This window comes from Centroberyx gerrardi, chromosome 23, assembly GCF_048128805.1.
Source record: "Centroberyx gerrardi isolate f3 chromosome 23, fCenGer3.hap1.cur.20231027, whole genome shotgun sequence".
In the NCBI taxonomy this organism is placed as follows: domain Eukaryota; kingdom Metazoa; phylum Chordata; class Actinopteri; order Beryciformes; family Berycidae; genus Centroberyx; species Centroberyx gerrardi.
In genome coordinates, this window is record NC_136019.1 from 11232087 (window position 1) to 11259987 (window position 27901).

The window sequence follows — 27901 nt, forward strand, 5'->3', positions numbered from 1 at the left end:
ATTGTAATTTTGTCTGTGCAAGGCAGTGGTTGTTAGTCCCACAACATCCAGGGGGTTCCCAGAAAAATGAGGACTGTTTAATCCACTATCCACTGACTAATTTGGGGATTCCCAGCAAAATGGGGTATAGTTTACACTGACAGTAGCCTATAGACAGTTAAGCAATAACTAGTAGTTACTACCTTCAAGCCCCATTTTGGCAAACATCCGCCCTGCTGAAGTGTCCTTGAGCAAGACGCCGACTCCCTACCAGCTCCAGCAGTCCTGCTCTGCATCTGATTCTGACCTCTGACCTCCTTGAAGGGGGTGAAGTGAAAAGAGAAGCAATTAAGGATCACATTATTACCATTATAAATGATTGCTAATCACAAAAGTCTTCACAGATGGGCTTCCTTGGGACAAAATCTTATAAAATGGGGGTCCATTGTCTTGAGCTGTTGAGCTATTGCCAGTTAGTATTAGATTAGATTAGATTAATTGATTGTCATGATTACTAGCCAATATTGGGAATTGGGAACAAGGAACTACAATTTAGAAGATACAAGGCTTACTAGCCGAATTAATTACTTTACTTAACTATAAAGTGCTGCTGCCTATTCAATGATTAGTAAAATAGATAATTGAAAACATAAACAGGAATAGTGGCTGTTAAATTTCGAATAGTGACCAACAATCATTGGATTCATTTCTGGTAAAAAAAAAAGTAACGTATTCATGTCAATATATTTACATTATTAAGTAAGATAAGCCTGAGAAGTGAATGTTAAAACAGTTTTCTGTCCATAATATGCCCATTTCCTTAAACACACCCTCATGGGATAAGGTGACAACTGGGTATTGCGTAAGAGACCATAGTTCCCTGAGTCACACTGAGCTCGACTTCCGTATCTCTCCCTGCTCATGTGATGCCTCCACCTAAACTGACCTGAGTGCGTAATACTCTCCTGATGGTTTGTTCTGCGTTGAACCACAGGCAATCAGCCAGACTGCATGAATCTGAAAAGTCCCTCCCTCCTTCATTCCACAACACACTCCCACCTCGCGTTCACAAAACAGACAGACTCTGAATTAAACTTCCCCCTTCTGAATGCTGGAAATTCAAACCATACTACTAACTGATGAGTTTGAATGATACTACATGTTTGTTTGTTTTTCCAAAGCTAAACTGTATTCTTTCACTATCTCTACCTAAGCGCTATTAGATTACATACACAGCTATTATAATAGCTTTAACTTGTATTTACTTTGTAATGGTCAGGCCTGTGAGGAATGCAGTTTTTGTTTTGTACCTTATGAGGAGTGTTGGGCATAATGTGTATCAGTGTACTGCTAGTTGATCTCAGCCCATTCACAGTATTAGAAGATTATCTCTCCACTTCACCCACCTTGTTTCAGTGATTGAAAAACAATGTTTGAAAATTACTGAATGACTTGTTTTTTATTATTCCGTCAGTTAGTTTTAGCAGTAGTTTAGGTCTATTTTTTCCTCAGTGAACATTTGCTTTTTTATTTCAGTTTACAAAACTTTTTAGTGACTAGCCTGAGTTTCACTATTGTTTCAGCATTTCCATCTAGATAAAAACATACAATTGACTAGTGAATAGTTTTTAATTGATATTTTAGACCAGAGGAAAGCACCTTTAGTGTCTCTGAAAGAGTTGTCTTTGGATTGTTTGTTATACATGATATACAGTACTGTGAAAAAATATCCCCCCGTCCCATTTGATTTTCTGGATTTCTGCACATTGTTCACATTGAGTTTGGTCAAACCTTTTCATGCATTGTGGGACTTTATAGAGGGAATCTGAAATAAACAAAATGACACTCAGGTTTGCTGCTTCTTTCATTTGTTTGGTGTGCAAGACAGTGGGGATTCTAGTATTTTTTAAATGGGGGAGCCATGGGGGTCCGAGGACCATAAGCATAAAAATGAGGTTGAGAGTTAAAAATGAACTATAATGAATATAGTTTGATTGTTTTTAATCAATTGTGTGTACCCAGGATTCAGCAAATAAGTTTTAATATGCTCAGAAACAAATTATTAAACAAAGTATTACCTGAAGGACAAAGTTTTTGTCACTGCAAGGACTAATTTGACTTGTATTGTCCAATGATTAATTAGAAAAACAGACTATGGACTGGACGGTGAAATGTCTGGAAAAAACAAAACATAAAAACCTGTCACACTCTATGAGGGGTGTCAAAAAGGGCGCCTTGGTCACTTAAAACAACACAGTCTTACATTTCAGGCAATTTCAATGTGTCAATCAGAGTTAAACAGCCAATGACGTACAGGAAAATTTGGGGTGGCACCAAGGATGGCCAATCAGATTTCAAGGATAGCCAATACCACCCCAGCCACCCCTGTAGCTCCGCCCCTTGTGCAAGATGATCTAACATGCAACCTTCAAGTGAGAAAAATAATGCCCACCAGTTAACACAACCAAATTAAAGGGATAGCTTGGGACAGTTGTTCAAATATTTTGGTTCACATATCAGGCCTGCTTAGGGCCAGTCCTGTCCAATAAACATCTGACAAACTTTGACCCTTACCATCGGAGTGAAGTTATCAGTGCACAGGTTCTTCTTTACCTTCAATATGTCTTGCAGAGATTTTAGGGTGTAGGGCTCACTCCGCTTCAGCAGTGTGGAATACCTGTGTCACTTGTGAATGGGATTTGATTCCAGCTCCTGTGGTTTCAGTGAAACAATAAATTATCTTCTTTCTGCCTTCATGTGAAAGCGCAGAAGGTGCCATTTTCAGTAGATTTTTTTTCTTCATGGACTTCCATAGTAAAATGAGAGAAGAGAAGGTGTGCTGAAAGTGCCCCCTCCAGAAATAATATAAGTTAAGGAACAGACACTAAAATATATTATTTCTTTCTGAAGAACAAACCCCAACCATAACCATATATAACCAGGTCACTCTAAAGTGGGTCTTCATTGGTTTAAAATGTACACAAAATACATCTATGCAGAACCAAGGATGGTTTGTTGTATAATGGTTTCATATAAAACCATTGATTGTTCTTATTGGTTATAAAACAACTCACTGTAGAACCAGTAAGATAGATATCTGCTGCGGTGGCTCTTTTAAGAGCTCAACTATCTGCCATTCATCTAGGGAAAATACATGTAATTGATGCTTTTTCCTCAACACAGAATGGAAGTGCACACACACACACACACACACACACACACACACACACACACACACACACACACGACCTGCAGCCTTCAGGACAGAGGAGCATGAATGATTGATCAGTATATCTCATTATTGATGCTTGGTTTGTGTTCAGCAACTACCTGTGTGCTCAGACTTACAGGGTTGACCAACACAATATAGACACAGCAAAATTCCTGTGGGGCATAAAAAAAAAGCACTTTAGTGCCATTTCTGTTTCTCCTTTACACATTATTTCAATCATGAACACTCAGCAAACTATAATCAAATGTGCACTGCTGAATAGTTAAAAGAGAAAAATACAGCGGTGACTGCAAAAACCTAAAAACAGAGGCTGGGAACTGTTAGATTTGTACTAGTAGCCTTAAAAAAGTTAATTAGCCTACATTTACAAGTGATTACAACAATCAACAGATCAAAGAGAAATGACAAGCCAGTTGGATCTGAGACGGTGCTACATGGTACCATATGAGATACAATACAGTTCTTAAATAAGTACAGCTGTTGTCAATTGCTTTAATTGTTTAAAGGCTAGAGGAGGCTCAATGTTACATCCCATGCAGATTCCTTCAAGAAGGGGAAGGAAACAAAAACCTTAAGCAACCTTAAGACATCTGTTTCATCTCCAGTTTTGGTTCTGAAGGGGACATTTTTGGAAAAGCCTGAACCAAAGTCATCTCAAGTAAGTCAGGGGCAAAATACTGGAAAGACAGTTGCAGTTTCCTGTCACACCACATGATGGCAGCAGATCATGAGGAAAAAAAGTTTGCCTGCCACAGAAATACAGCATGAATCCATCTCTCAGGTATCAATACTTCTTTTGCAACCCAGCAAAGTAATTCACAGTTGACAAGTTGTAAATTATACGCCTCGAATATATTACAAAAAAGACCGCAGGAGAATAAAGAGTATAAAAAAATAAGCTGGATAGGAATTGGTCGATACTGACAAGTGTTTTATTAGTAACACAGACCTGGAGACAGAGCCAATAAGAAGCCGTTGTGAGCCTTGACAAGACTGACATTGTTCAGAAGGCATTTAAAGACGGAGGGTCTAATAGTTGAACCCATACAGTAAGGGGAGCAGGTAAAAATTGAAAGGGGCAGGCTGCAAATTTTTTGAATCAAATACGAAACCAACTGCAACAAAAACAGAAGGGAGAGAAATTAAGTGCAAGTCCTATTATTTGAAATTAGGATGGCATCAGATGGCAAAAGGGGGGAAAAGCGAAATGTCATGGTATCCAGAAGTCATATTATCATACATTATGGTAATAGAGAAACAATCAGATATTGAAAGGCGGCACAGCAGTCCACATATCTTTACAAGCCATTCTTTTTTTCTCACAACTTTTCAGTCCAGTCTATATCACTGAGTCCCATAAGGAGCTTTGGGGAAAGTGATGGTTGTGGTTGAAAAAAAAAAATAAAAAAATACTCCGGCTGCTTGGCTATTTATCCAGAAAAACTTCTGAGGATGGTACGTTGCAAGCAAAACTTCATCACATCACTTACATTTATCCGTTCTTGTGAAAAAAAAAAAAAAAAAAGTACCTCAGGAATTCAGTCAGAGCCAACAAACCACCTTTGGGGTATGAGGTTGATCTAAAAAGGGGTGGTTTCGTATTTTCCCCCTGCCCCGGTCGCTCTGTGAGGTTAAGACAGTAAAATGATGGGTCGTCATCTATTGAAGTGCAAAGTCCGAGGTGATGAAGAATAAGAAGAAATAATAGAGAATTGTCTTTGTTGCCTTGCTGATTCTTCTCCTTCCCCTCGCCCCAATCGTCAAAAAAGTTTAAAAAGACTAACGAACGCAGCAAGCATACTCCGACTCACGTACACAAACTCTCCATACGCACACAGTCAGTATCAGGAGCTATAAGGCAGAAGAGGCTCCGTTTTGTTTTTGAAAAAAAAAAAAAAAAAGAAAAAAAAAATTTACAAATAAAGAATCAAGAAGAAAAAAAACAAGCTGGCTCCCCCATCCCTCCCCAGTAGTTTCCGGGCTCTGATGATCCCATACTGTTCATCCCATGGTAGGCGCTCACCCCACCCCTCTTCTCCTCAGTACCCTGCTGCTGAGAGAGGCTCCTAGAGGGCTGGTGGGTCGTCTGTGTGGGAATGGAGGGCAGGACGGAACCGGCAGAGAGAGAGAGAGACAGAGAGAGGGAGGGGCCGGTCAACAAGCCCCGCCCCCTCTCGATTCAGCCAATCACCAAAGCCGGTGCTGGTGGAGGTTTCGACTGAGGACGGAGCGCACATCAGCAGTGAACCTAGGAGAGAGAGCAGAGAGACGGTTGTAGGAAAAGGCCTAAATCAGTCGGTACTTGCTGTTGGTTATCAGTGTTATGTTGAGAAGATGACAGAGGATTGGATGGTAGAGCTTAACAATTAATAATAATAAAAAAAAAAATCCAAATTGCAATATGAACTGCTGCAATTTCCAAATTGCAGAGGCTGCATTTAATTGCTGAAGAGAGAGGGGCGTCCAAAATGGATTTCTGAAGAAGGTGTTTTAGAGCTGCAGGTAATCTTTGGTCCATGAATCAAGTATAATATTGGTGAAAACCTTTCACCATACTACTAAAACTCAGCGAATTCTGTACACTGACTTTTTTTTTTTTTTAACAAAATCACTTTTCTTTAAACAATTTTAAAGTTCTAAAAAATGTATGACAAGAAAAACTTGTGAACTTGTGATTAAGTTGCAGTTTAAATCACAATTTTTTGTCGATATTGTTCAGCCCTACTGGATAGGTGTAAACATAAAACCAACAATTTAAACCATGAGAGCCAGCTGGAGCTATTAGCTTGCACCACCAACAGATCACTTGAATACAGGCAAAGGTGCAGCAAAATGCCATGGCGGACAGTGTAAGATGGAGAGTCAAGGTGTTCATATAGTCGATTTTCATGCTTATTTCATCACGCCTCTTACCTTAGTGCATCCAGCATAGGCAGCAAGTTAAGAAGTGCTGTGTCACTAGGGTCGCTGAACCAGGACTTGATGGGTATTGCATTGTCTGGAGGGGAAAAACACCCAGAGAACCGTGTCAGAGAAAAAGACATGGTTGTGATTACATGCCGTTCTGTTAACAAGGACATCGAGTGTTACAACTGCTGCAGATTTAATGTGCTGTTACAACAATTACAATACACGTCTTGTATTGGAAATGAACAGCTGAGTTAGTTGCTCTGCTCCTGGCCCGTCACAAGGCCTCATTTGATTTTGTTTGCTAAAGTCAAACATACACACAGAGGGGAACACCCTTTCACCTCAAACCCTTACCAAACTGAGGAGGGTGACTGGTTTTAATAACATCACTAACACTTAAACCCAGCAGCACATGAGAGGATGTGAAATTACTTTAAATAGACAATGAACACCCATAACATATGCTTAATTGTTTATGTGAGAGAGAGAGAGAGAGATGAGGTAGAGAGACAAGTTAGAACTAGACTTTAGATTTCAGATATTCAAATTTGTCTAAGGCACACATGATTCATCTTACTGAAACGTCAGAAACTGAAGACGGGCTCTCAAGCGCAGTTATTTGCATGGTACAATGTAGAAATCCCTTGATATTTTGCATTTCACATATTTCAAAATGTATTCAGCGACTATTTTCCCTGGTCTTGAGTGTAAGACAGTAAGAGGCAGAGAAACAGTGAGTCAAACTGATGTAGGTGTATGTGCGTGTGTGTGTGAATCTGTGTGTGTGTGAGGCTGCAGTCTTACCTGGATGGCTGCGATAAGCGCCAGGCGAGTTGTCCAGGATGACAATACTGGACAGGTCATCATGTACTACGGACAGGTCTTTAATATAACTACCTAGATCCAATGTACAATGCTGTGCAAAGAAAAGAAAACACAAACGTCAGTGATGCCGTCAAAAGGGGTTTTAGAGAAGGAAAAAACTGTTCCAAAGCAGCAGTTTTAAAGGCCCAATAGGACCAAAGAGCTAAATCAGTGTCATCAGGAATCACATTACAATAATTCCTGATATGGCAGAATGGCTGCAGATCCATGAGGTCTCAGATTTCGTAAACCCATAGATAGATACATGCAGCATTGTGTTCAACGGTTAAGCGCAGTACCTGTCTGTAGTATCTGCGTTTCAGGATGTTCCTGTTGTTGTCCAACTTGTCTGCCACTGCCGAACCATAGATCTCCATACTGGCTGTGAACACCACCAGCTCGTACCACTGGCTCACCTGCACACACGCACACACACACACACACACAGAGTACAAGGATACCAGTTAGAGTCAGTAATTAGTAAGTCACCAAGATTAACAACTTAAAAATTCTATGCTTTATGGTATTAGATAGTGTGAGAGTGCAGCAGAGTGACAGGTAAGAGTCAGAGTGAGCGACAGGATGAAAGGCGACCTGGACCATGAGCAAGACCCCCAGCCCCAAGTTAATGTTCCAAGCACATAGACAGTAACACTGATCACAGCAGTTGTTCAAACAGCACTCACCACTTCTAAAAAGAAGTCAACATGTGGCCTTTTATGTACGAAGAATCTGACTGGGTGCTTATCAATGACGACCTGCGTGGAAAAGGAAACAGAAGGACCCATTTGGTTTAGATAAGAGTGGTGTTTGGGCTTGCCTGTGTTAGTGTGCAAACATGCACATGTACGTGTACGTGCACGCACCTTGAGGATGAAGTCTGGCGGTGTGCCGGGTCTAACTGTGGGTCTGAGGACCCCGTCATGGTGCGAGTGGATCAGAGTCTCGTCCAGGTCCAGAACCAGAATCTTCCTCTTCACTGCATCTGGAGATACACAGAGTTTGAATAACAAATCTTGGTAAGACACATACATGTATGATACTTTATATACGCATTGGGAAATTCTCTAAGGAGGTCAACAGCACAACAGTAGAGCTGGTAGGGATTCAGTGTCTTCCTCGAGGATACTTGTTGACATGAGGCTTGAAGCTGGGACGTCCAGTTGAAGGACGATCACTCTAACCACTAGGCCTCCCTTCACCACACTGGTTGACTAAACTCGAAAGTAAAAATATTATTTTTAGCCCCGTGTCAGCAGGGGCTCTATGGATCGTATTGTTGGTCGGTCGGTCGGTCAGTCGCTCTGTTCACCACTTTTGGTCAGGTGGGTGAAAGTGTACCGCAGGGAGTTAGATTGCAGACTCTCAAGACTCTCAAGAGTTCGATTCCCAGCAGGGACGCTTCCACAAAATGCGACGTCGCAGAGCTGTTAGACCCTTAGTCTTGCTCATCTAATAATAAGAGTGCGCTTTTGAGTCAGGCTTGAAACAGACTTGAAATAAACAAATTTGATTGGTAGTACAGGTATCTATCAGGCTAGTAAACAAAGGAGTTGCAGTTTTGTAGGTAGCAATTGGTTGCAGTTTTGTAGGTAGTTTTGTGCGTGGGGTGGGGTAATTTTGGTTGAGACTCAGGTTAATTCCAGGGTGAATTCCAGGATTAGAATGGCTCTTATTTGGACACTTATATCATGATATGGACAACTACGCTCTAATTGCAAATGCAGCTTATTTTTGGGGGCTGACTGAGCAAAAAGACTACGATGGATTCTAATCGATTTACATTTGTCAGCTGTCGGGGGCGACCGCAGCTAAATGAATGTAAAGGAAACACTCATTGGAGATAGGACCTGGATTACATGGTGAGCAGCTCTCCAGCTTGGGTCACTGCTGTGATGTGCAGGGTGAGTTTCAAGAGGTGAATATAATAGAGCTGAAGAGATCTCATACATTCGATTGGAGGAAACACAGTCCTTTGTCAAATTCAAGACTGTGCTTTTGAATTAGCTCTACACAGACCAGAAGGTAGCTCATCTAGAGTACACGCAGTAGTCCAGGCTACCATAAATGCCGCCTGTAACGTTCGCATTTCCTCTTCACTTCCAGACCACAAACTCATCTTGTCACCATTACAAGCAGGGCAGGAAACAGTTCTGTCCACAAGCCACAGTGGCAGATGGATTCAGAAATTTACTCGCTAATTTCACTATTTTACCAGCCAAATATGATGTTTAGAATAGAACAGTACATCTAAACTACCTACTTTTACTCTACCAAAATTTACCTGTGTTTTAATTTGGCGCCCTGGTTACAGGTCTTCAGAAACGCAATATATGCTGCGTCTTTGTAACTACAGGCATGATGTACGGTGCAATTCAGAACGCCTAACATTATTTGCATTTTACATTGTTCATACCACGTCCTTAAGTGTTTTACACGTCTGAAGCACATGTGTTATGTATTAGCTGTCAAAAAAAAAAACAAAGCTGTTTTGAACTTGTAAGACCCACACATGCTTCAGTAAAACTTGGTAAGAATGCAGATTTGCAGTTGTGCGACAGACGAGTCGTTGTCTGGGGGGCATTCAGGCGGCATATCCTCAGCAAATTCACCCTTGCACTTCTTACTGTCAGTTTGGCTTGTAACTGTGGTGACGCAGGAATGTAAGCTTATTCTACTGTCGCACTCAATGTAACTCACTATGGAAAAGAGCTTCAGCCAAATGCCTAAAATGTAAACTCGATCTTTCTTGGTATTCCATTCAAATTAATGAGAGGAAGAGTTTATACTTATCAAACTAACCAGTATGTCATAACAGGTGCACTGTTCAGGGTGGGCAATGTGAGAGGAAAGACATGACCCAGCTGTGGTTTGGATCTAGCCATCTGATCCATCTTAATAGACTTACATGCAACATTAACCCAAAGACCTGACACTAGGATGACAGTTGACAGCTCGTCTTGAGTTAACACACAGGGAGGAAGTGACATTATGAGTGTTCCTGTCAGTGTGTCTCAGCAAAACAACTGTGGTGATGTTCATTTACTCTGGGATGAGGAAGGTCACGATAGAAGGATTCACGGTGTGTGCAGTATTGTTGTAGGTAACTTTTCCTGTCTGCCTGTCATTTCTTCCTTGGTTGACTAGTTTAATCTCACCTTAAATTTCTACATTACATACATGTTGTGATAGTGACCTAGATTTATGTCTATAGCTGTGTCAAATCAGGATCAGGCACATATCATGTACTTGTGAAGTCGTAGGTTTGATTCAGACTTATGACCTTTGTCACATGTCATCCCTTCTTTCTCCCATCTTATCTCCGCTCCACACTATCCAATATCACGAAACATAAAAAGCAAACAGGTCTATATACACAGGATGTGTGTTCATACATGTAAAGGGACCGAACAACAATTTTCTGTACTTTTCCAAACGATTGGTGCAATTCTTAACCTTTCCAGACTTATGTAGGAGCCTTGACAATCTAGCAAAGCAGTCATAGCATAAAATCAATATTCAAAACTGGACAAAAAATTATAAGTGTACTCACTGAGTCTGTTTCTGGAGATAGGCGACAGTGGCAAAGTGTCATATCGCACCGTCTGATACTGGATTATCTGCAAATGAACGAGGCAAATGAAACAGTCATGTTAGTGCTTCATTTCAGAAGACCAGGTGAACACAGAATACAGTTGAAACAATAACCCATATACTGGATGAGGTGAAGTTAGTCCCATCATGGACAGATTTCAAATATATTTTATGAAAGTCAGTTTATGGATGCTAAATTAAACTAGTGTTGATCCTGAGTGCAACTAAGCCTCCAAACCTCCCATTCCCTACTCCCAGACTCTCTAATCGGGAAAATGTGCCTGTCTCTATTTCCAAGGCAACAGCATTTTGTGTGACTTCGCACAGAAAGACAGAGTTAGATTAGTGTTTTGGCAATCGTTGGGGGCATTTCAGAAGTGGCTTTCTTTCTTGGTCTTAATCCCTCAGATCCATAATCCATTAAAAAAAGAAAGCATCACGGTTGAGATTTAACTCTGCTTGACTTAAAGGCAGAGGGATGCACAGCAAAAGTACACCGCCAACATCTTGATAAAGTCTTACGCTATGCATAAATCCTGAAACTTATATTTGGTCCTTTTAGACAATACAACCTCAGCACACCTGTTCTCCTCTTTTACATCAACACAGATGAAACAAGAGAACAGGGGAAGACAGCATATTGGAGTATTGAAATGCACCCAGGTGTGTCCGCCCCATGGCTGCTCCTCTCTTCAACTTCTTTGCTCTCCTCTAGTGGAAATGAGTGAAGATACAGAGAGGCTCCTTTCCAGTGTCGCTCTCGCCCCGGGGCTCTGTACTTTTCTCCATGAGGGCTATTTTTATCCCCCCCAGCTGTCGGTGGGTGTCAGTGGAGCATGGGGCACAGGCGGAAAGGGAGACTTGCAGGGTGACTTTGACTGAGCCTGGGCTGCTTGGTACCTAAACCTTGGACAGGGCCTCCCTCTTTGTCCCCTCCCACTGCTGCCTGGCAGAGCGAGCTCAGGGGAAGCCTATTGGTGGCAGCAGCTGCTGGGCACCGCGGGGGGACCTGACCCTCGGCTCAGCTCGCTGTACCTCCAGGAGCGTCCATCTGGCCCCCGGCCCTGCAAACGTTGACCAAGCCCTTTGCCTCCAGACTCAGCAATGCTCTGGTCATCCCCGTTATTGTATCAAGGAGATTATATGCAGAAGCATTACGCTGCATTGTTGTCTTTAAGATTAATAAAAAAACAGCTTTTTGTATGTTTGCATACAGTAGCATGCAAAGGATTACGAAACGGTAACACGCGGCCCTATTATGTGTAATCTAATTGAGCTTTTAATAATACAAATTTTGGTAAGTCAGTCCACTCTACATAATGTGGTCTACTCTTTCTAAGGGATTTCTAACTTGCCGTTTTCAATTTCATTCAATTTGCAAACCAAGAAGAATAGTCAGAAGGAATACTTTTGTGCCATCTTAAAATAACTGAAAAATCTAACAGAAGACCTTGAATCCTACCCAATTCACAGATAAGAAGTTACTGGAGAGGCGTCTGATTAAGCCAGAAAGAGACAGGCTTAGTATTTTAGTTTATATTAATAGTTTGCGTTCAAGCTAATGACCGGGTGCATTCTTAAAATCCTAGGCTGTGAAATGTTTCAGCAAGATCACCTGTCCTAAATTACTCAATGGCTATCCAAAGAGTCCCTTACATTATATTCCTCTCTATAAGCACTCACTGGATAGGGACATTGTGCCAGTGCATCACACGTTGTGAACAATTGAGCTAAACTGTGAGTGAGAATGAGAGAAAGAGAGAGGGAGAGAACAGTGCGCTCTCTGTGCTAACATAATCCCTCTCACTTTACCCCTAACCTGGACTGGACTACTCACTCTCAGGGCCTGTTGACAACACGTGAGTGTGAGTGCTGCACAATAAACTGCAGACAAACCTCTAACAGCAAGACTATTACAACACAGGGCACTACTCCAGCTTTGTTGCCTTGATACAGAGTTAAGAGTCAAAGTCCACTCATATTACACCACATATACATAATATCTATAACAACAACTCAACAACACTTGTGTATCTAAGTTACAAGCAGGCAGCCTCTGTCACCTTACATGCCATGTTTATTGTCGTGGCATTAGTGGGCAGCTGAAGGTGACCGCAGGCTTGTACTGGCCACTCCATACATCAAGAAGCGTTTGGATGTGGGAGGCTTCCTCTCTGCACTGTAGTTGGATGGGTCATTCATTAAAACCATCACATCACACCAAATTAATGATAAAAGGTGGAAGAGTACGGCTTTTCAGATAGTGGTCTTTGTTACCATCCACTCACATGATGATAAAACTTATGTTTCACAGAAAAAACATGATTGCTGCACATGTTGGGACATAAATAACCAGAAAATGAATATCTAGTTCTAACACAGATAAGGAACACGGGCCATCTAGCTGAATGAGAGGGCAAATTGAGAATGCTTGTTGGTGAATGTGATTTGGAGAATAATGTACCGGCATATGGGCGCCATGGCAATATCATAAGGACTTTGCTCACTTGTCACAAAACACCCATGCAACACAATCGATTAGGAAATAGCTTTTAAACCCCATGCTCACCGTTCGTAGGTGCTTCCTGAGAATGTACAAGATGAAGCCCCATATTCTGGACGTTACGCCAAGGAAAGTGCGGATGCCAAGTAAACACTGTCGGGTCTTCAGCATGTTGATGAGCACGCAAAGACCCCACAGCAACTGAACTTGAATTCGTAGCTGATGGCACGCTTGTCCGAAGTTGTTACGATAACTACAAGGAACTTGCTTGCTAGTGATATTCAAAATCCGTCTTTAGCCACAGCAGCCACACTAGCAGTTCAAATTAACAAGAGGCCAAGCAAACGTGTGAGTACCTCGCTCTGCACACTTGTGGCACAACTATCACTGAATAGAGTGCATTCGCATCGTAACGATGATAGAATGAGTTTGTAAAAACGTGGACGTGGTCAAAAGTAGACTGCACGACGTCTGCTGCTGCTGAATGGATCTTACCACGCAGCTCGCTGACAAGCTAGCTCAGTAGCTGTGTAGCAGCTAGCTAGTAGCCAGCAAGCTATCGCTAGCTCGATAGGGTGACCACCTTGAACCTTGGAGAAAAATACCCCAAAAACTTTCGGGCCGCTCGTTGTCAAGCACCACTTCAATGCGCCTTTACTCTACGTGGCGTCCAAAGAGAGAAAATGTTTGAAAAGTTCCCAAAAGTCAAACCAGTCGGGATAAAATCAGTTTGTAGTTCACTGCAAATCCGGAATGAAACTGCGAGCCGCCATCGCCGCCTTGCCGTCACTTCCGCGAGGAACCCAATGGTTGCGCGCAGCACGTCCACGTGGAAAGAAAATAAACAGACGTGGACGAGCAACAGTAGGAGGGCTTCCACTAGATAAAAAAAATGACCAATCTGGTCAGTTTTACTTATTTATACTCATTATGTTCAGTCGATTTTCACCTATTCTGGTAGTGGTTCTAGTGCAGGTTAACATGAGTATGATTTCTGGCAAGAACTCAACCAGTATTTTAAATATCTCCAAGGGAGAGCTTCAACAAGTTTTCAGCTGTCAGCAGACACTTAACACCAGAGGGCTTGCCAATGGCACAGTCAATTCAAAAAGTCTGTAACAAATTAATCTATTGAACACAAACTCTCAGCCATCTAATAATAATCTCTAACTATAAAATGCAAATAGCATCACATACATATTTGGTGTAACTTTAGTGATGTTATTTATAACGGGGTGATTTTAGTGAAAACCGTATTACTTGTCACTTGGTGAAACTATTGCAGAGTTGGACCATAAATAATGATTTGAGCAGATCTCAATTGATGAGATCCATCATCCAACATCGTTTACAATAAATTAACAGATTGATTACTTGAACTCATGTATGTCTGTCATATACTGACAATCATGCTGTAAAAAGGTCAGAATACACTTTGAAAATAAATATTAATTCCAATAAACCACTGTGTGAACAGTCAGTGATTGCATGACAGTGTTTAAATTGACGCACTATACTGTAATCCAAGATTAGGACTTTAATACTCAAACTCACACCAGTGCAATGGTTAGCAACAGAAACTACATTAATCCAGTGACATGATGTAGCAAGCCCTTATAAATTCAACATTTCTCATCCATTTTTATAAACAAATTGTGGTCACTGAACTCAAGCACATGTACTGACAAATGAATTGGCTGTTAGTTACATAATGTAATATATAAAATAAGAGTTGGGTAATATTTTGCATCATTTTATTCAACCACCAAAAAAATAACAACTGAGATATAAAACATTTTTTTAAACACAACACAGATTTCTTACAGAATCATTAGGGAATTTGTTAAGAGTTTCAAACTTCCATAAGATAGTGTTAAGGCGGTGATTCTGAACCACTGAAAACGTCTCAATGAAACAGGGCACTTCTTTGCTTTCAGTGGCTTTTCCGCCCCGGGCCTAGACATCCAGATCATCATCAGGGTCTTCCTGGTCGTAGTCGTCGTTGGCATCGGGCTCATACAGAATCCGCCCTGAACCCGGGCCTGAGTGAAGGAGAGCTGTTTTCCTGTTAGAAAAAAGAAAGAGGGGAGTTAAAATAAAAATATTCAAACAAATGGAATGCAATCTGTGAATAAAAAGACCCATAACAATTGTGAAAATGTTGCTCACTTCTCTTTACTGAAGACAAAGGGAAGTGCCAGTTTTTCCTTGGCTTTGCGCTCTGTGTCGGATAAACGGAGGTTGAAGGTCAAGTTGGCTGTTGGGTCCGCCTAAGGAAACAAGACAAATGCAGGGTTGTCAGTCCCTCCATGTCTGTGCCCTTTCTTTATTCTATTTATCAGAGTATGGTGTACAGATATGGAGCACCTCAAGTTCCTCTGGGTCAGTCTGCATGGTGCCAGGATGACTGGGCTTGCTCTGTACTGTGACTGTAAGATCCTCTTTGATACTGAAAATCTCCTCCTGAGGACAAACAAATTAACTCGTCAATAATTTATGACATCAGTGTAGGAACAGAAAATGGTAATCCCAAAGGAAACTCCTCTTACATCTTGCATAACCTTCCCCGATTTTGAGCGCCTTGTTGTCTTTGCCACTGCTTCGTCTCCCCTAAGCCCAGGTATCACAGTGACGACTGAAGTGGCCAAGTGGCAAACACTTCCCACCGTACCCCGCTGATGCATATCTGAGTGCAGCAGGCCGATAATAGTTCTCACAGCTCCCCCTAACGAAAACAGAGGAAAAGATCCTAAATAGTGGCATGGACTGCAAGGTCTCACAGTTCCACTTTACTCTGGAGTAAATCAACGCAGATAGTCTGTTTGACAATAGCTAGTTAGCACTCAGATGTATTTTTAAATAAAGATTTGCACTGGTGTCATGTCAAGGGTGAAAGTGCAAGCATGCAGGTCTCAACAGAGGTTACTGACAGTGATTTATTATGGTCGTCATGGTTTGGTTTGTGATCCTTACAGTCGCTGTTGGAGCACTGAGTTCTTACCTTCATCCAGTTAAAAAACAAAGACATTATTATTATACTGATATGCTGACATTAACAAGATGATATCAAACCTTTTTTAAGTTGCTGAAGACTCTGGCAGATGGCAGGAGGACTGAGATGTCTCAGAATCCATGAAAGAGAGTCGATCACCAAGGTAACTGGTTTGTGTTGCTGTGTTTGCTTGATGACATTTGTAAGCTCCTTCAAACTGAACTGGTGAACTGTGAAAGGTGGCTGTTCAGTCCAGCCAAGGGGGTCTGCGTAACCATTATGAAAGTGCAGCCTAAAGTGATAGAAACAAATGATAAATGGTTAGTTTGACAATGAGTTAAATAAACTGTCTCCCAAAAAGGACTTGTGTCCTTAGTTACCTTTGCATGGATGATGCGTTCAATCCATCTTTGATCTCCTCCTCACTAACCTCAAAGCCCAGCACATGGACAACTTCCTCCCTAAACTCAAATCAAAGGTTCGATTAGTTTTTTAGCAATATCTGTCAGCAATTATATAATATTACAATAATTATAAAAAAGGTATACACTGTAAGTATTACTTTGCCTACCTGTTCAATGCGGCATTGATGAAGCTCTTCAGAAGGGGTCGACCAGAATAACTTGCAGCATCTACGAATGCAAGTTAAGTTTGACAATAGTTTAATGATACTGCTTCTTTACTTACAGGCAGGCATGGCACTGTTAGCCATCAAGAGCACTTACCTTGTATTATAATAAACCCTCCAGCATCAGTTCCTTGCAATAATTCAGGTAACATGGTAGAAGCGGACTGTAGCAGGTCCAGGCAGCTTCAGCTAGCTAGCATGTTTCTGATTCACCACCAGTTTACATCTATAAATGCCACGATAAACACCCGAGAACTCAGTATTTGGATGATAAAGAAGATCAAAGCTTGTAAAAGTGAGAATGGCGAACATCAAAGACAGCAAGTCAAATTCCACAATAAGTTTAGTTTTCTCTCCTATCCGAGTCCGAGATGATTAGGTAGCATGTCAGGGACCGCCGTGAAAACTTCATATCCCACAGATCTACTTTATCTCGATCACATGTGGGAAATGTAGTTCAGCAATGTTTACTATCAACCCGTGTATGGGTGAATGATTATATAACCAACTACAATACCCAGCATGCCCTACAGGAAGCCACCGCGCTGGCAGCCACAAGAGGCTTCTGCAGTCAGTGCGCGCGCCGCGCAAGACAAGACCGTGCGGAATTGTATTTTTAGTCAAACTCCAGTCGTTTTCTGTGCGTACATTGCAAGAAACGAATAACTTCAGCTGAAAAAGTTCTCGTTAGAGTGTTTTTGTGTATGGACCTACACAGGTATTAATCGTGCTCATCCAGCGGGCTTTTACGTTTTGCTACACTTCTAGTTTGATTGCGAGGATTATGTATGCAACAACGTTAGCAGTGACGAAGAAAAATGAGCTAGTACAGCTAAGCGACACACGAATTAACGTTAGTTTTCTGTCGGGCAACGTTAGTGTGGCGACGGTTTAGACGCGGTTTCCTTTGGAATAACTCTTGTAACGGATCAACGGGACATTACAACTTCGACCTATAGTGGACTGTTTTTGGAAAGAGTTGAAATCGGGGGTCCGCGCCCTTGGTCTGCTGCTAAAGTTGCCTGTAAGGTGCAGTCACGCCGGGGGAAAGGCACAGCGCGACGGCTGCTACTCTGGCTAGCTCGCCTGCTGCTTCTACTTGGATCGAGGCCTTGTTGCTGAGGCGACAATGCTTGAAATAATGTCTGAGCACCAAGGTATGTTTCACCAGTCTCAACGACAAGCCAATAATCACACTGTTCATGTTGGATTTCAATATATTCATTGTTAACCTAGCTATCTGTTGTGTTTTGCGGGCATTAGGCAAAGCTGAATGTGGCTAACGTTACATTTGGTGGTGTATGCTAACATTAACGTTAGCTAACGTTACTTCGCTTGTTCTTTTACAAATGTTTTAGAATACAAATGTTATCATCAAAATACTTTGAAAGTTAGGTTAATCCTAAAGCAAATATCAACCTGGTAACGTTAACTTATAACGTAATGTTAACGTTGTATTGCAGAGTTAAGTTAGCCTGCTAGTTAACGCGCCGACACAACAAATACTAGCTCGCTAATTCGCTACAGGAAACAATTCTGTTACTTGCGTAACTTAACAGTTAATGTTAACTGTTTAATGTAACGTTATCGTTAAATTGGCCTTAAATTGTTTAGCATGAACGCAGGCAGCAGTAGTGACATGATCGGTTAACGTTGCACCTTGCTAACACCAAGCTAACTTGGCTAACGATAGTTAGCCACCTAGCTGTACTTCGAGCTAAGTTAGCTAGCTAACTGGATGGCTTGCCAGTACTAGTCCACTCACTTACGGGCTTTAGTTACAATCCACATTAGCCAATTATAATGCGCTTACTCAAGAGTATTTCCGCGGTAGGAAATCAAACGCGCTAACTTTACCGAACATAACTTGTTGCTTGTAAATGACCATTCTCGTTACAGGCGACATAACGTGTTGGGTTAGCTTCTTCCCTAGTTGTCAGCTAACATTGGCAAGCTAACATCAAGATAATGTAAACTAACGCCAGTTTAAATATTGGGTAGCCATTGACTCTAACTCTATTAACTAGGCTAGGTAATAATAATGCGTATTTGAAGATGTTAAATGAATGAACAATAAGGTACGGGTGATGAAGAAATTCAGCCAGTCCGAGTTAAATTTAGCTAGCGAACAAGTGCTGACTGACCGCCGTGCGGTTGATGGTAGGGTGATGCTAAATTAACAGTCGATGATGGTCTTGGCCACAATTTTCCAAGTAGATGGTTGTGAGTGAACTCTGATGGTCAATCTAACGTTAACTAAACGAACGCCACTCCGATAATGTTAACATACACCCCTCACCAACACAATAACACCACGATTGGTTAGCGATGTTAGCAAGCCCGCTAATGCTAGCATTAGTCAATTCGTTTGTCAGCATGCCCTGAAGCGAATGTATGCAAGGTTACTTTATTTATACTGTGTAAAACATATGCGAATCAAGAATAGTTAAATGTACTTGTGACTCACAGAGTTGCTTTCTCTCCACCAGATTCACTATTGGCGTGCAAAACGGAGCCTCTGGTAAGTACACTTCTTATCAGTAGTTTACTTAAGACTTTGAGAGTTGTTTGGATGAACTTCACCTGTGGATGCTTGTAGACTTGCTTTAATATTAAGACTTTTGCTTTCTGCAGCCTCCAGAGAGGAAAAAGAGGACTGTTGAGGACTTCAACAAGTTCTGCAACTTTGTCCTGGCATATGCCGGTTACATCCCCAGCCCAAAAGAGGTAAGCTGCCTAATTATGTTGTTATGAATATCAAAATTGCTCACATTTACAGCTAAGTTGCCTCCCATGTTCAAGTTGTGAGAAAATACCCTCAAAAAATGTCTTTTCTCTTTTTTGCAGGAAAGCTCATGGTCCCCTACATCCTCCAGCTCGGCACACAGTTCGGGGCTGTCGGCAGACGGTGGTGGTGGAGGCAGCAGCTCCATGGGTGCGACTTGGGGAGACGGAAGCTCTGACATCCACACCATCCACACGTTTGTCCGTAAAGCCCGTGCAAATAAGGGCAAAAATATTCGCCGCATGCACTCAGATAGCACTCTGCTGGACAAGATGCGCCTTAAAGACTCCCTGTACGAGAGCCAGGCCAGCACTAAGGCAGAGCGCAAGAAGGACAAAAAACTGAAAAAGTTGTCTCTGGGTTCGGCCATGGCAGTGGTCGATAGCGGCAGCAGCGAAGGCGAGAAGAGAGCGCGCATCAAACGCAGCAAAAACCCCAAACCGCCGAAAGCACCCAAGAAGCTCAAGAGCTCAGCCACTCAAAGCGAGACAGACTCTGAGGCGGGCCATACACACAGCGAGGTACGACCTGTCAGGGAGGAGTTGGCGGTGCACGGGGGCTCCTCCCCGAGCTCGCAGGGGCTGGGGAAGATGCAGCCAGAGGAGTCCATCAGGGAAGCGGAGATGAGCTCCAGTGAGGGCGAGACCTGGATCGCAGATGAAGACATCATGGTGGAGTCAGGTGTGGTGAATATGTTTGAATCTTTGAATTATTATCTCTGACACATCTGATTAGGAAATTGTCAATACCAAACCCTATGATGCTCGTCTCTGCTGTCTGTATCTTTCTATCCCTTCTTTGCTTAAATAAGTACCCAGTGCGGACTTGTCCAGCTATAACAGCCTATAACTCTATTCCCTTTTTCAACACAGGTGACGACTCATGGGACTTGATCACCTGTTACTGTGGGAAGCCATTCGCGGGACGGCCAATGATCGAGTGCAACCAGTGCAGCATATGGGTGCACTTGTCATGTGCCAAGATCAAGAAGTCCAACGTTCCTGACATCTTTTACTGCCACAAGTGCAGGGACTTGCGGCGGTCGGGACACAAAAAAGACACCTAGACATGAAGGGGATGGGAAGGATGACAACCCCCACCCCCTTTTTTTGCTGTCCTCCAACGCCCGTTGTTTTCTTTGATGCCTACAGCTAAAACAGCCTAAATTCTCACCTGGATGGCAACTGTATTGTCAGTTTGTAGGATTTCTTTTGACAATCACAACCATTCTTATTTATCTCAGTGTGTTTTTTACTTTTTTGCCCCTGTGAAAACTGGACAGAAGGCAACAATGACAGTGGAGAATCATTTATTTGTAACTCATTAATTCCTATGTTGATTGGCTTTATAATTATATACTATGCTAGTGATGTGCACAGAAATATCCACACCTTGGTTTTCATGGATGTTCACAGAAGGTGCATGTCAACTTATTGTGAATTATTTCTTGAGGATATCAGACAATATTTTGTCTTTCAGTGTTCCAAAGAAAACTGAATATTTTCTGTTTATCACTCTAAGTGAGAGCCACATTCTCTCAACTTTGAATCAATGCGATTTTCACACCTTGACAAAATGTATAGCTAAAGAGAAGGAAAATGTCACTCCTCTTTGTTTAGAAGTATCTAATAGTGCTAGATGGGCAGCTCATTTTATTTTTGACTGTATTTTGGCAATTTATTTTCTTGTTCGTTTTCAGTTAGCAGTTTTTTTCTGTCAGTGGTGATCACTGAGCATTAAGACCTAGAGATCTCACTCTAGAATAAACTATCTTTGTATTCAAAGTACCACACGAAATTTGATTTTTTTTTCTTTTCTTTTTGAACTGCATCTAAATTGCTGAATTTCAAATTGCACATAGACAATTGTGTTTCAACAGTGCACTTTTTAAATGTAAGCCTAAAATACCATTTCCTCTGCATATTAGGGTGGTATTGGAAATATGATTAGCTACAACTGATGTAATCTGTACTTAGCATGTAGCTGTTTCTGTACATTCGCGGCTCAGCGCTTAATGTTTCTCCCTGTCTGGCTTGTCAACCATTGATAGCCATTTACCATGAACAACATTTTAATTCGAACATTGAAAGCTGTTAAGTTTTGCTCTTTTTGTTTCCACATTTTGTGTGTTTGTTTTTCATCTTTTGAAAGTCATCTGATATGGGAGGGTGATGTAAGATGAAAGTGGGCCAATGCTTTACAATGTCAAAGTGGCTCTGAGACTTGTGCATGAATGGTTGTAAAATATTTGTTTTTCTATTTCATGTTATTGTTTATTTCTTAGCTTTCTGAGAAGCGGGGAGGAGAGATGCTCCCGTATCAGAGAATGGACGTATGATTGTCTCACATCGAGAACGAAGTTGACTGTAGTGTACAGAAAATAAGTTGACGCCGCACGAGTTGTGGCATTCGTTTTATGTTGGTTGGTTTTATCATTTTGCTTTTTCTTTCGTCGGTGGGAGAGTCTTGGTTAGTCCCCAGTAGCAGTTGCACTCTCACCACCACTCCTTCAATTCTGTGTACATACCCTGTTCTTTGACAACTGTACATATGTGAAAGTGAAGAGAGAAAATAACCAAGCAAATACTATATTTTCTGCATTCTGATATTGTTTTCTTTAATTGTAGCTCGAAAAATAAAAGTCTTTTGGGGAACATACAGGTGGTATTTTGAGTTGTACATAAAATAGACATGTAAAAAATATACATTCATTTGAAATGCATGTATTTTTATTATCACTTTTTTTTATTAGATTTAAGCACACAGCAGTGTTTGTCATGTTTGTGTTTTTTACCACTAGAGGGAGATGGTACAGGCATGTCACTTTGTTAGTGTGGCAGTAAATTAAATATGAATAAATATCACTGTAAATCTCATATCAGGTGCACAAAAATACTGGAACAAATTAAGCAGCATGGAGGATTTGGTTTGGAGTTGAGAAAACATGAGCCAGCAGCAAAGGCGATAACTTTATTCACTGTAATCTTCCCAGTCGACGTCAGGCTCGTCCTGTAACACACATACAAATGTAATGTACTCAGTTCATTGTCTCTGAGGAAAGCAATGTCCTCAAATCATAGATGGTAAACCACTGTTATATATTAGACTGGTCTTAGGCAGGGCTCCTACTGTCATGGAAAACCTGTACATGTCATGCAGTTTGAAATTTGTCTTTATGGGAGTTATGGAAAATGATAGTCATCCAAACAGTTTAGTAATATGGAGTTTTCAGGATTTCTTTTTTTTTTTTTTGCAATCAACCAAGTCATTCATGTCAAGCTTGGCTGCTTGTAGATTAGGATCATTTGGAGGGAAAATTAACCTAAAGCACAAATTTCCATAATATATATGTCACCACCAGTGAACTAAAACATGACCTGGGACGTTCAAATCAGCTGTTAAAACAGTAACATTTGACCATGTTAGACACAGATCAATACTGATCATGAAAACTCTGCCATATTACATTGAAGGCCTATATGTATACACAGTGTGTCAGGCATTTAAATGTCATTGTGCAACAAGTTGATTTGCATCGGAAACAAGTGAAATTATCTCACCTCATTAAGAAAATCAAGACTTTAAGATTAATACCAGATTATATGACTATTTTTTGCAGTGTAGCTTCTATTGTAGCCGCAATATCAATAGTTCCCAAGAGTGTTTGTCTCTAGTGTCTCACCTTTCTGTTTCGGTAACTGGACAGTAGAGAGCTGCCGATGGAGTCCAGAGGAGCTACTCTCCACCTGTAGACACAGTGAAGGAAAAATCTGAGCCTCAGTCTATTACAGTGACTGTCTGGTAACTGTAGATGCATCAGAATCATCATTCATACTAAACATTCACACTATACTGCACAACTTACTCTTTTCATCTTCCTATTTCTGAATGTGACCAAACACCATGAATCCAGGCTCATTTAACTCTACAGGAGATCCATTTTACTTCAGAAAGCTCTGAATGCAAAAATCAATAATCTATGAAAGCAACGACAGATTTATAGATGCAGAAAACAAGATTTTCAAATGTCTGTTTGAGTTATATTGTAAATTTGGAAATACATTTATGGTGTGATTCTGCTGAAATACAAATTGTCTCACATTTATTCAGATGATGATTGACATAAGTTGAGAGTTATTTGTTTGAGCATGGGAAGATACATTTGCGGTCAGACATTTTGCAGACATTTGTATATCTTATTTTCTGCATCTATAAATCTTGTTTTCTGCATTCATTTAATCCTGAGACTAATCTAACCCCATACAGTGTGTCTCTTTTTTCATGCTGGGTCACACATGTTTGTATGCACCTGTGCGTGACAGACTACATAACTCTTGGGACTGATGCTTTGATAATGATAACTCATATCTCAAAGTAGTCTAAAGTCATTCAGACTGTATGCTATAAGGTTTCACTGTTGTCCTCACCTCTTCTCGTTGTTTTTACGGTGGCTGTGGTGGGACAGGTGTTCCAGCGGGGTGAGGAAGGCCGCAGACTGAGAAGGGCGGCCGTCCGGACCCCGGCCCGTCTCCTGGCCTGTCTCCCGGCCTGTCTCCCGGCCCGTCTCCCCTGCATCCCCCACAGAGAGGTCTCCCCGCTCCGAGCGCTCAGGCAGGCGGGGGAACAACTCCTGGTCCAGCCAGCTGACATCCTGAGGACAGGAGACAGACAACAAAACAATGATCAGAAGGTTAGAAGAATTAATGAATTCAAGTTTGCATGAGTTTGTTGTAAAGTTTGTGTACAAAGGCCTACCCTTCTCTTTCTGAATCTGTTTGGCAAGACGAAGGCAGACGTCTCCTCCAGCAGCAGGTAGAAAGCCAGGAAAGGCAGCACACATCTGGAGCAAAGCATCTGAACAGACAGAAATAGACGATCAGAGTCAAATTCAACTCTTAGGTCTACTCCAGCAAAACCCCACTGATACTAAACCAAACTAGGGTGCTGCCATGGATCACGTGTTCACCTCAAATCTGTTCTCCTCTCTGTGGAAACTGCAGATCTTCAGTCCTCAAAGATGCTGCTTCCAGATCCAGATTTCTCTGTGCTGGCGGCTGGTGCGGAGGGTTTTTGTAGCTGTGCATCTGGGGCGGGTTTATATTATGAGACTGGGATCAAGGGCTGTTTAGGCTAAGTGTGTGTGCGTGTGTGTGTGTGTGTGTGTGTGTGTGTATTGGTGACTTCAGACATGCCAATTACATCTGCTGCCTGGCATTGTCATCATCAGTGTCAAACCTCTGAAGCCACACCACACACACACACACACACACACACACACACACACACACGTACACGCCTCCCCTTCCCCTCCTCCCCTCCTCCCCTTCCCCCCCTCCCCTTCCCCTCCTCCACTTTCCTTTCAGCAGATATGAGGATAGATGAGAACATGATAAGGGCAGCGCTGTGGATGTTGTAGTTTGTTGTTTACAGGCTTGTGTTGGGGTTGCACGTTACCTCCCAGCTGGCTTCAACCGGTTTCACCTCATTTGTATTTGAACATTTTGGCCACATTAAGGTGTCCTAAATGTCCACTCTTATCAATATAATGGCAGATGTTCTGTAAAAAAATTGTATATACATTTATTTATGAATGAGTCTTTTGTGTTTTTTGTTTCAATAAGGTCATCCTGGCCCTCCCAAGAATGATTTCTTATGTCATGTCCCTTCTTAATTCTTTTGTCCACTGGAAGAAATGATCAGTGTCTACCAATCAGATTCAGAGAAAGCTTTATTGGCATGAATCAGGTAGTATTGCATGTTGCCGAAGCATATTACAATAGTACAGGATAAAATAAGCTACAATACAGATGAATACGGTACAATTCCATTCACTCTCCCTCCTCGATGAAGTGAGATTTCCCATCAGCCTTTAGTTTCCCATCAGCCTTTAGTTTCCCATCAGGCTTTAGTGTGTTTGGGTTTGAAAGGCAGGAGCCACAGAGAAGCACAGAGACAGATTGATCAGAGATTGCTTCATGATGCCAGTGTGTGTGTGGCAATCTGGACGGCTTGATCGCTCCGTTTTGCCCAATTTCACCAGCGGATTGCCACCCAAACCACCCTATTCCCCCTCCTCCCACACACACACACACACACACATACATACACACACCCGCTGCTCCTGTCTCCTGAAACCAAAACAGAGAGGAGATAGTGAAGGAGGGATGGATTGAGAGGTGGGGAGAGGAGGAGGAGGGGGGTGGGGTTCGGCCTGGAGTGTATGCGCGTTCAGACACGTTTTCACTTTTCCTCTTTTCCCGCCCTGTCCTAATTACTTCTATTTTTGGGATGGCCAGGCTCGCCAGACATAGAGCTAGTGCTGATAGATCAGGCGAGTATAAATAAACCGCGGCGAGGCCCTGCAAGGCGAGTCAGCAGGGGCAGAGGCCAGATAGGCTGCGCTGATTACCCCCATTATCAGGGACGGCTCATTAGGGGCCTCTGAGTGTGTGTGTGTGTGTGTGTGTGTTGTATTTCTATTCTTTTGAGGACCAAATGTCCTTACAAGGAAACAAAGATGAGGAAAATCCTTCAAAATGAGGACGTTTTGCTGGTCCTTACTTCTTTAAAGGTTTAGTTTAGGGTTAAGATTTGGGTTTAGGCTAGGGTTAAGGTTAAATTAGGGGACTGATTTGTGTTATGTTATCTAGGCCTACTTTAGGAGGAAGAAGAAAGGTTAGTTTAGGGTTGGGGCTTAGGTTTAGGGTTAAGACTAGAGTTAGGATTAGTTTAGGTAAGGGTTAAGGGTTCAGCATGTAGAGGAAAGGGTTAAAGTTAGGGTTAGGGGTTTGGGAATGAATGTAGTCAGTGAAGGCCCTCACAAGTAGTGTAATACAAACGTGTGTGTGTGTGTGTGGGTGGGTGTGTGATAGAACCATCACAGCTTCATCCACCCGTTTCTGTGCATGTGCATGATTTACTGATTTATGATATAATGTGTACTGTGTGTGTGTGTGTGTGTGTGTGTGTGTGTGTGCGTGTGTGTTTGTGTGTCTAGAGCGACGTCCCTCACACCCCGCCCCTGCCCAGCGCCCTATAAGTATCCAGCATTGCAGCAGGTGCCAAATATAGACTCAGCAGAGACTGTGCCCTCGGAAAAGTTTCACCAAATGATGTAAACAATAAATAAATAAATCAACCAAAAGACAAATAATGAGCTATAGTCTTAACTTTCACAGATTGAGAAAATATATCAAAAGCAGTTGTTAAGAAAAAGTTTGTGAGACCTTTTATTCTGAAAAGCGAATGAAAGCCCTGTTAAATAAGTCGTTATAATAAGTTATTTTCATTTGTATTTAATAAAGCTGGACTGCCTTGTATATGATACATCTATGTCAGCAGGAATTAAGTAGATTAAACCCATAACTGTACCACTATACTGGACATCAAGCTACTTTTGTTTTGTGGTAAGGTTTCATATTTTGTGTGAATGGTCATAGTGTTTCACCTGCTTATTCTGAAAGGTTTCATTATCACATAAATTGTTTAAAGGGGATTTTGCACTGGAACGACACCCAGAGCTCAGAAATGGACTTGTTACGAGCCTTTTTCTAGAATAGTAGTTTTTCTAGGAGTAGAATAGTTTAGATTGGTTTAGATTATTTTAGTTTGCTGTGGCTATTTTACTATACTTTAGCTATATACTGTATATACAGTAGCCTATATATATATATATATATATATATATATATATATATATATTTTTATACTTATTTTAATTTGGTTTTATTTATTTCTTTTTTTTACTTTAGTTTTGTTTTCATGCAACAGGTCACACAAGGAACTTGGCAGAATCGAAGTTAATTTGGTTGAATTTATTTTAGTTTAGTTTGTTTCATTTAGTTTGGTTTGTCTTAATTTTTCAAGTTTAGCTCTTTTAGTTTAGTTTAGTTACTTTGTTTCATTTATTTTAGTTTGGCTTATTTTAGTTTCGTTTCGTTTCTTTGTTTCATTTAGTTTAGTTTGTCTTACTTTATTAAGCGGAGTTCATTTGATTTGATTTGATTTGACACTGGGACCTTGGCAGAATGTTTCGGTCCAGCTGACTCCTGGCTGTTGTCGCCCTCTCGCGGCCCTGCAGCAGCTGACAGGTTGAACACGCGCCGTGTTTATCTCCGCTGCCGAAGCTCTGCCCTCCTCCTGCTCACACTGATAATAACATGTTATTACCATCATGCGAATCCTCAGCTGCTTTGCTGCAAAAATACATTCACGAGAGCAGCTGTGACGGCTGATATGTGATAATAAGATACATGTGACTAAAACTGTGACAATGCAAGAAGAAATCACCATGCGGCTGCCTTCATCTGTCAAAATAGGAAAATGTGCAGGTTGTTGATCGTCTATATGGCGCTGCAGCTGTTTTAGACGTTTTCTACTGTCAAAACAAAATATACAAACGAATACATGCTTGC

The 27901-nt window shown here is 41.5% G+C and overlaps 4 protein-coding genes across 6 annotated transcripts; 1 reads left to right on the plus strand and 3 right to left on the minus strand.

Annotated features, from left to right (window-relative positions):
* Positions 1-4125: 4125 nt before the first annotated feature.
* Positions 4126-13861, minus strand: ctdnep1a (CTD nuclear envelope phosphatase 1a). Of its 2 annotated transcripts, XM_071899013.2 has the most exons (8): positions 13149-13861; positions 10539-10605; positions 7852-7970; positions 7672-7743; positions 7285-7401; positions 6926-7037; positions 6125-6209; positions 4126-5459 (listed from the first exon to the last, which is right to left on the minus strand). In XM_071899013.2, the coding sequence occupies exons 1-8, from the start codon at positions 13251-13253 to the stop codon at positions 5399-5401; spliced, it is 738 nt and encodes a 245-aa protein (XP_071755114.1). In that variant the 5' UTR covers positions 13254-13861; the 3' UTR covers positions 4126-5398. The 2 variants fall into 2 exon arrangements, with proteins under 2 accessions (XP_071755114.1, XP_071755115.1); XM_071899014.2 differs by lacking the exon at positions 7672-7743.
* Positions 13862-14626: 765 nt separating this feature from the next.
* Positions 14627-17097, minus strand: elp5 (elongator acetyltransferase complex subunit 5). Its single transcript, XM_071899021.2, has 8 exons — positions 16800-17097; positions 16646-16706; positions 16455-16535; positions 16155-16366; positions 15632-15807; positions 15450-15545; positions 15252-15352; positions 14627-15147 (listed from the first exon to the last, which is right to left on the minus strand). The coding sequence occupies exons 1-8, from the start codon at positions 16852-16854 to the stop codon at positions 15039-15041; spliced, it is 891 nt and encodes a 296-aa protein (XP_071755122.2). The 5' UTR covers positions 16855-17097; the 3' UTR covers positions 14627-15038.
* Positions 17098-17304: 207 nt separating this feature from the next.
* phf23b (PHD finger protein 23b) lies at positions 17305-22174 on the plus strand. The gene is made up of 5 exons (XM_071899007.2): positions 17305-17859; positions 19192-19223; positions 19337-19429; positions 19550-20168; positions 20360-22174. The coding sequence occupies exons 1-5, from the start codon at positions 17832-17834 to the stop codon at positions 20551-20553; spliced, it is 966 nt and encodes a 321-aa protein (XP_071755108.1). The 5' UTR covers positions 17305-17831; the 3' UTR covers positions 20554-22174.
* A 37-nt stretch (positions 22175-22211) lies between these two features.
* On the minus strand, positions 22212-24607 carry LOC144543551 (uncharacterized). 2 transcript variants are annotated; one of them, XM_078291763.1, is made up of 6 exons: positions 24454-24607; positions 24243-24341; positions 24038-24138; positions 23915-24001; positions 23170-23233; positions 22212-22496 (listed from the first exon to the last, which is right to left on the minus strand). In XM_078291763.1, the coding sequence occupies exons 2-6, from the start codon at positions 24339-24341 to the stop codon at positions 22458-22460; spliced, it is 390 nt and encodes a 129-aa protein (XP_078147889.1). In that variant the 5' UTR covers positions 24454-24607; the 3' UTR covers positions 22212-22457. The 2 variants fall into 2 exon arrangements, with proteins under 2 accessions (XP_078147889.1, XP_078147888.1); XM_078291762.1 differs by having other exon boundaries at positions 23915-24138.
* Positions 24608-27901: the final 3294 nt, after the last annotated feature.

Coding starts and splice junctions, on each gene's coding strand:
- ctdnep1a (XM_071899013.2), bottom strand. CDS start 13,253: ATGCTGAAGACCCGACAGTGTTTACTTGGCATCCGCACTTTCCTTGGC. Junction 10,606..13,148: donor TCAGGAAGCACCTACGAACG/GTGAGCATGGGG, acceptor GTTCATTTGCAG/ATAATCCAGTATCAGACGGT. Junction 7,744..7,851: donor CGCCAGACTTCATCCTCAAG/GTGCGTGCACGT, acceptor TTTTCCACGCAG/GTCGTCATTGATAAGCACCC.
- elp5 (XM_071899021.2), bottom strand. CDS start 16,854: ATGTTACCTGAATTATTGCAAGGAACTGATGCTGGAGGGTTTATTATA. Junction 16,536..16,645: donor ATCAATGCCGCATTGAACAG/GTAGGCAAAGTA, acceptor ATTTGAGTTTAG/GGAGGAAGTTGTCCATGTGC. Junction 15,808..16,154: donor TCTTCAGCAACTTAAAAAAG/GTTTGATATCAT, acceptor TGTTTTCGTTAG/GGGGAGCTGTGAGAACTATT.
- phf23b (XM_071899007.2), top strand. CDS start 17,832: ATGCTTGAAATAATGTCTGAGCACCAAG. Junction 17,860..19,191: donor AATAATGTCTGAGCACCAAG/GTATGTTTCACC, acceptor TCTCTCCACCAG/ATTCACTATTGGCGTGCAAA. Junction 19,430..19,549: donor ACATCCCCAGCCCAAAAGAG/GTAAGCTGCCTA, acceptor TCTTTTTTGCAG/GAAAGCTCATGGTCCCCTAC.
- LOC144543551 (XM_078291762.1), bottom strand. CDS start 24,341: ATGCTTTGCTCCAGATGTGTGCTGCCTTTCCTGGCTTTCTACCTGCTG. Junction 23,234..23,914: donor CGTAAAAACAACGAGAAGAG/GTGAGGACAACA, acceptor CTGTGTCTACAG/GTGGAGAGTAGCTCCTCTGG. Junction 22,497..23,169: donor CCAGTTACCGAAACAGAAAG/GTGAGACACTAG, acceptor TGTGTGTTACAG/GACGAGCCTGACGTCGACTG.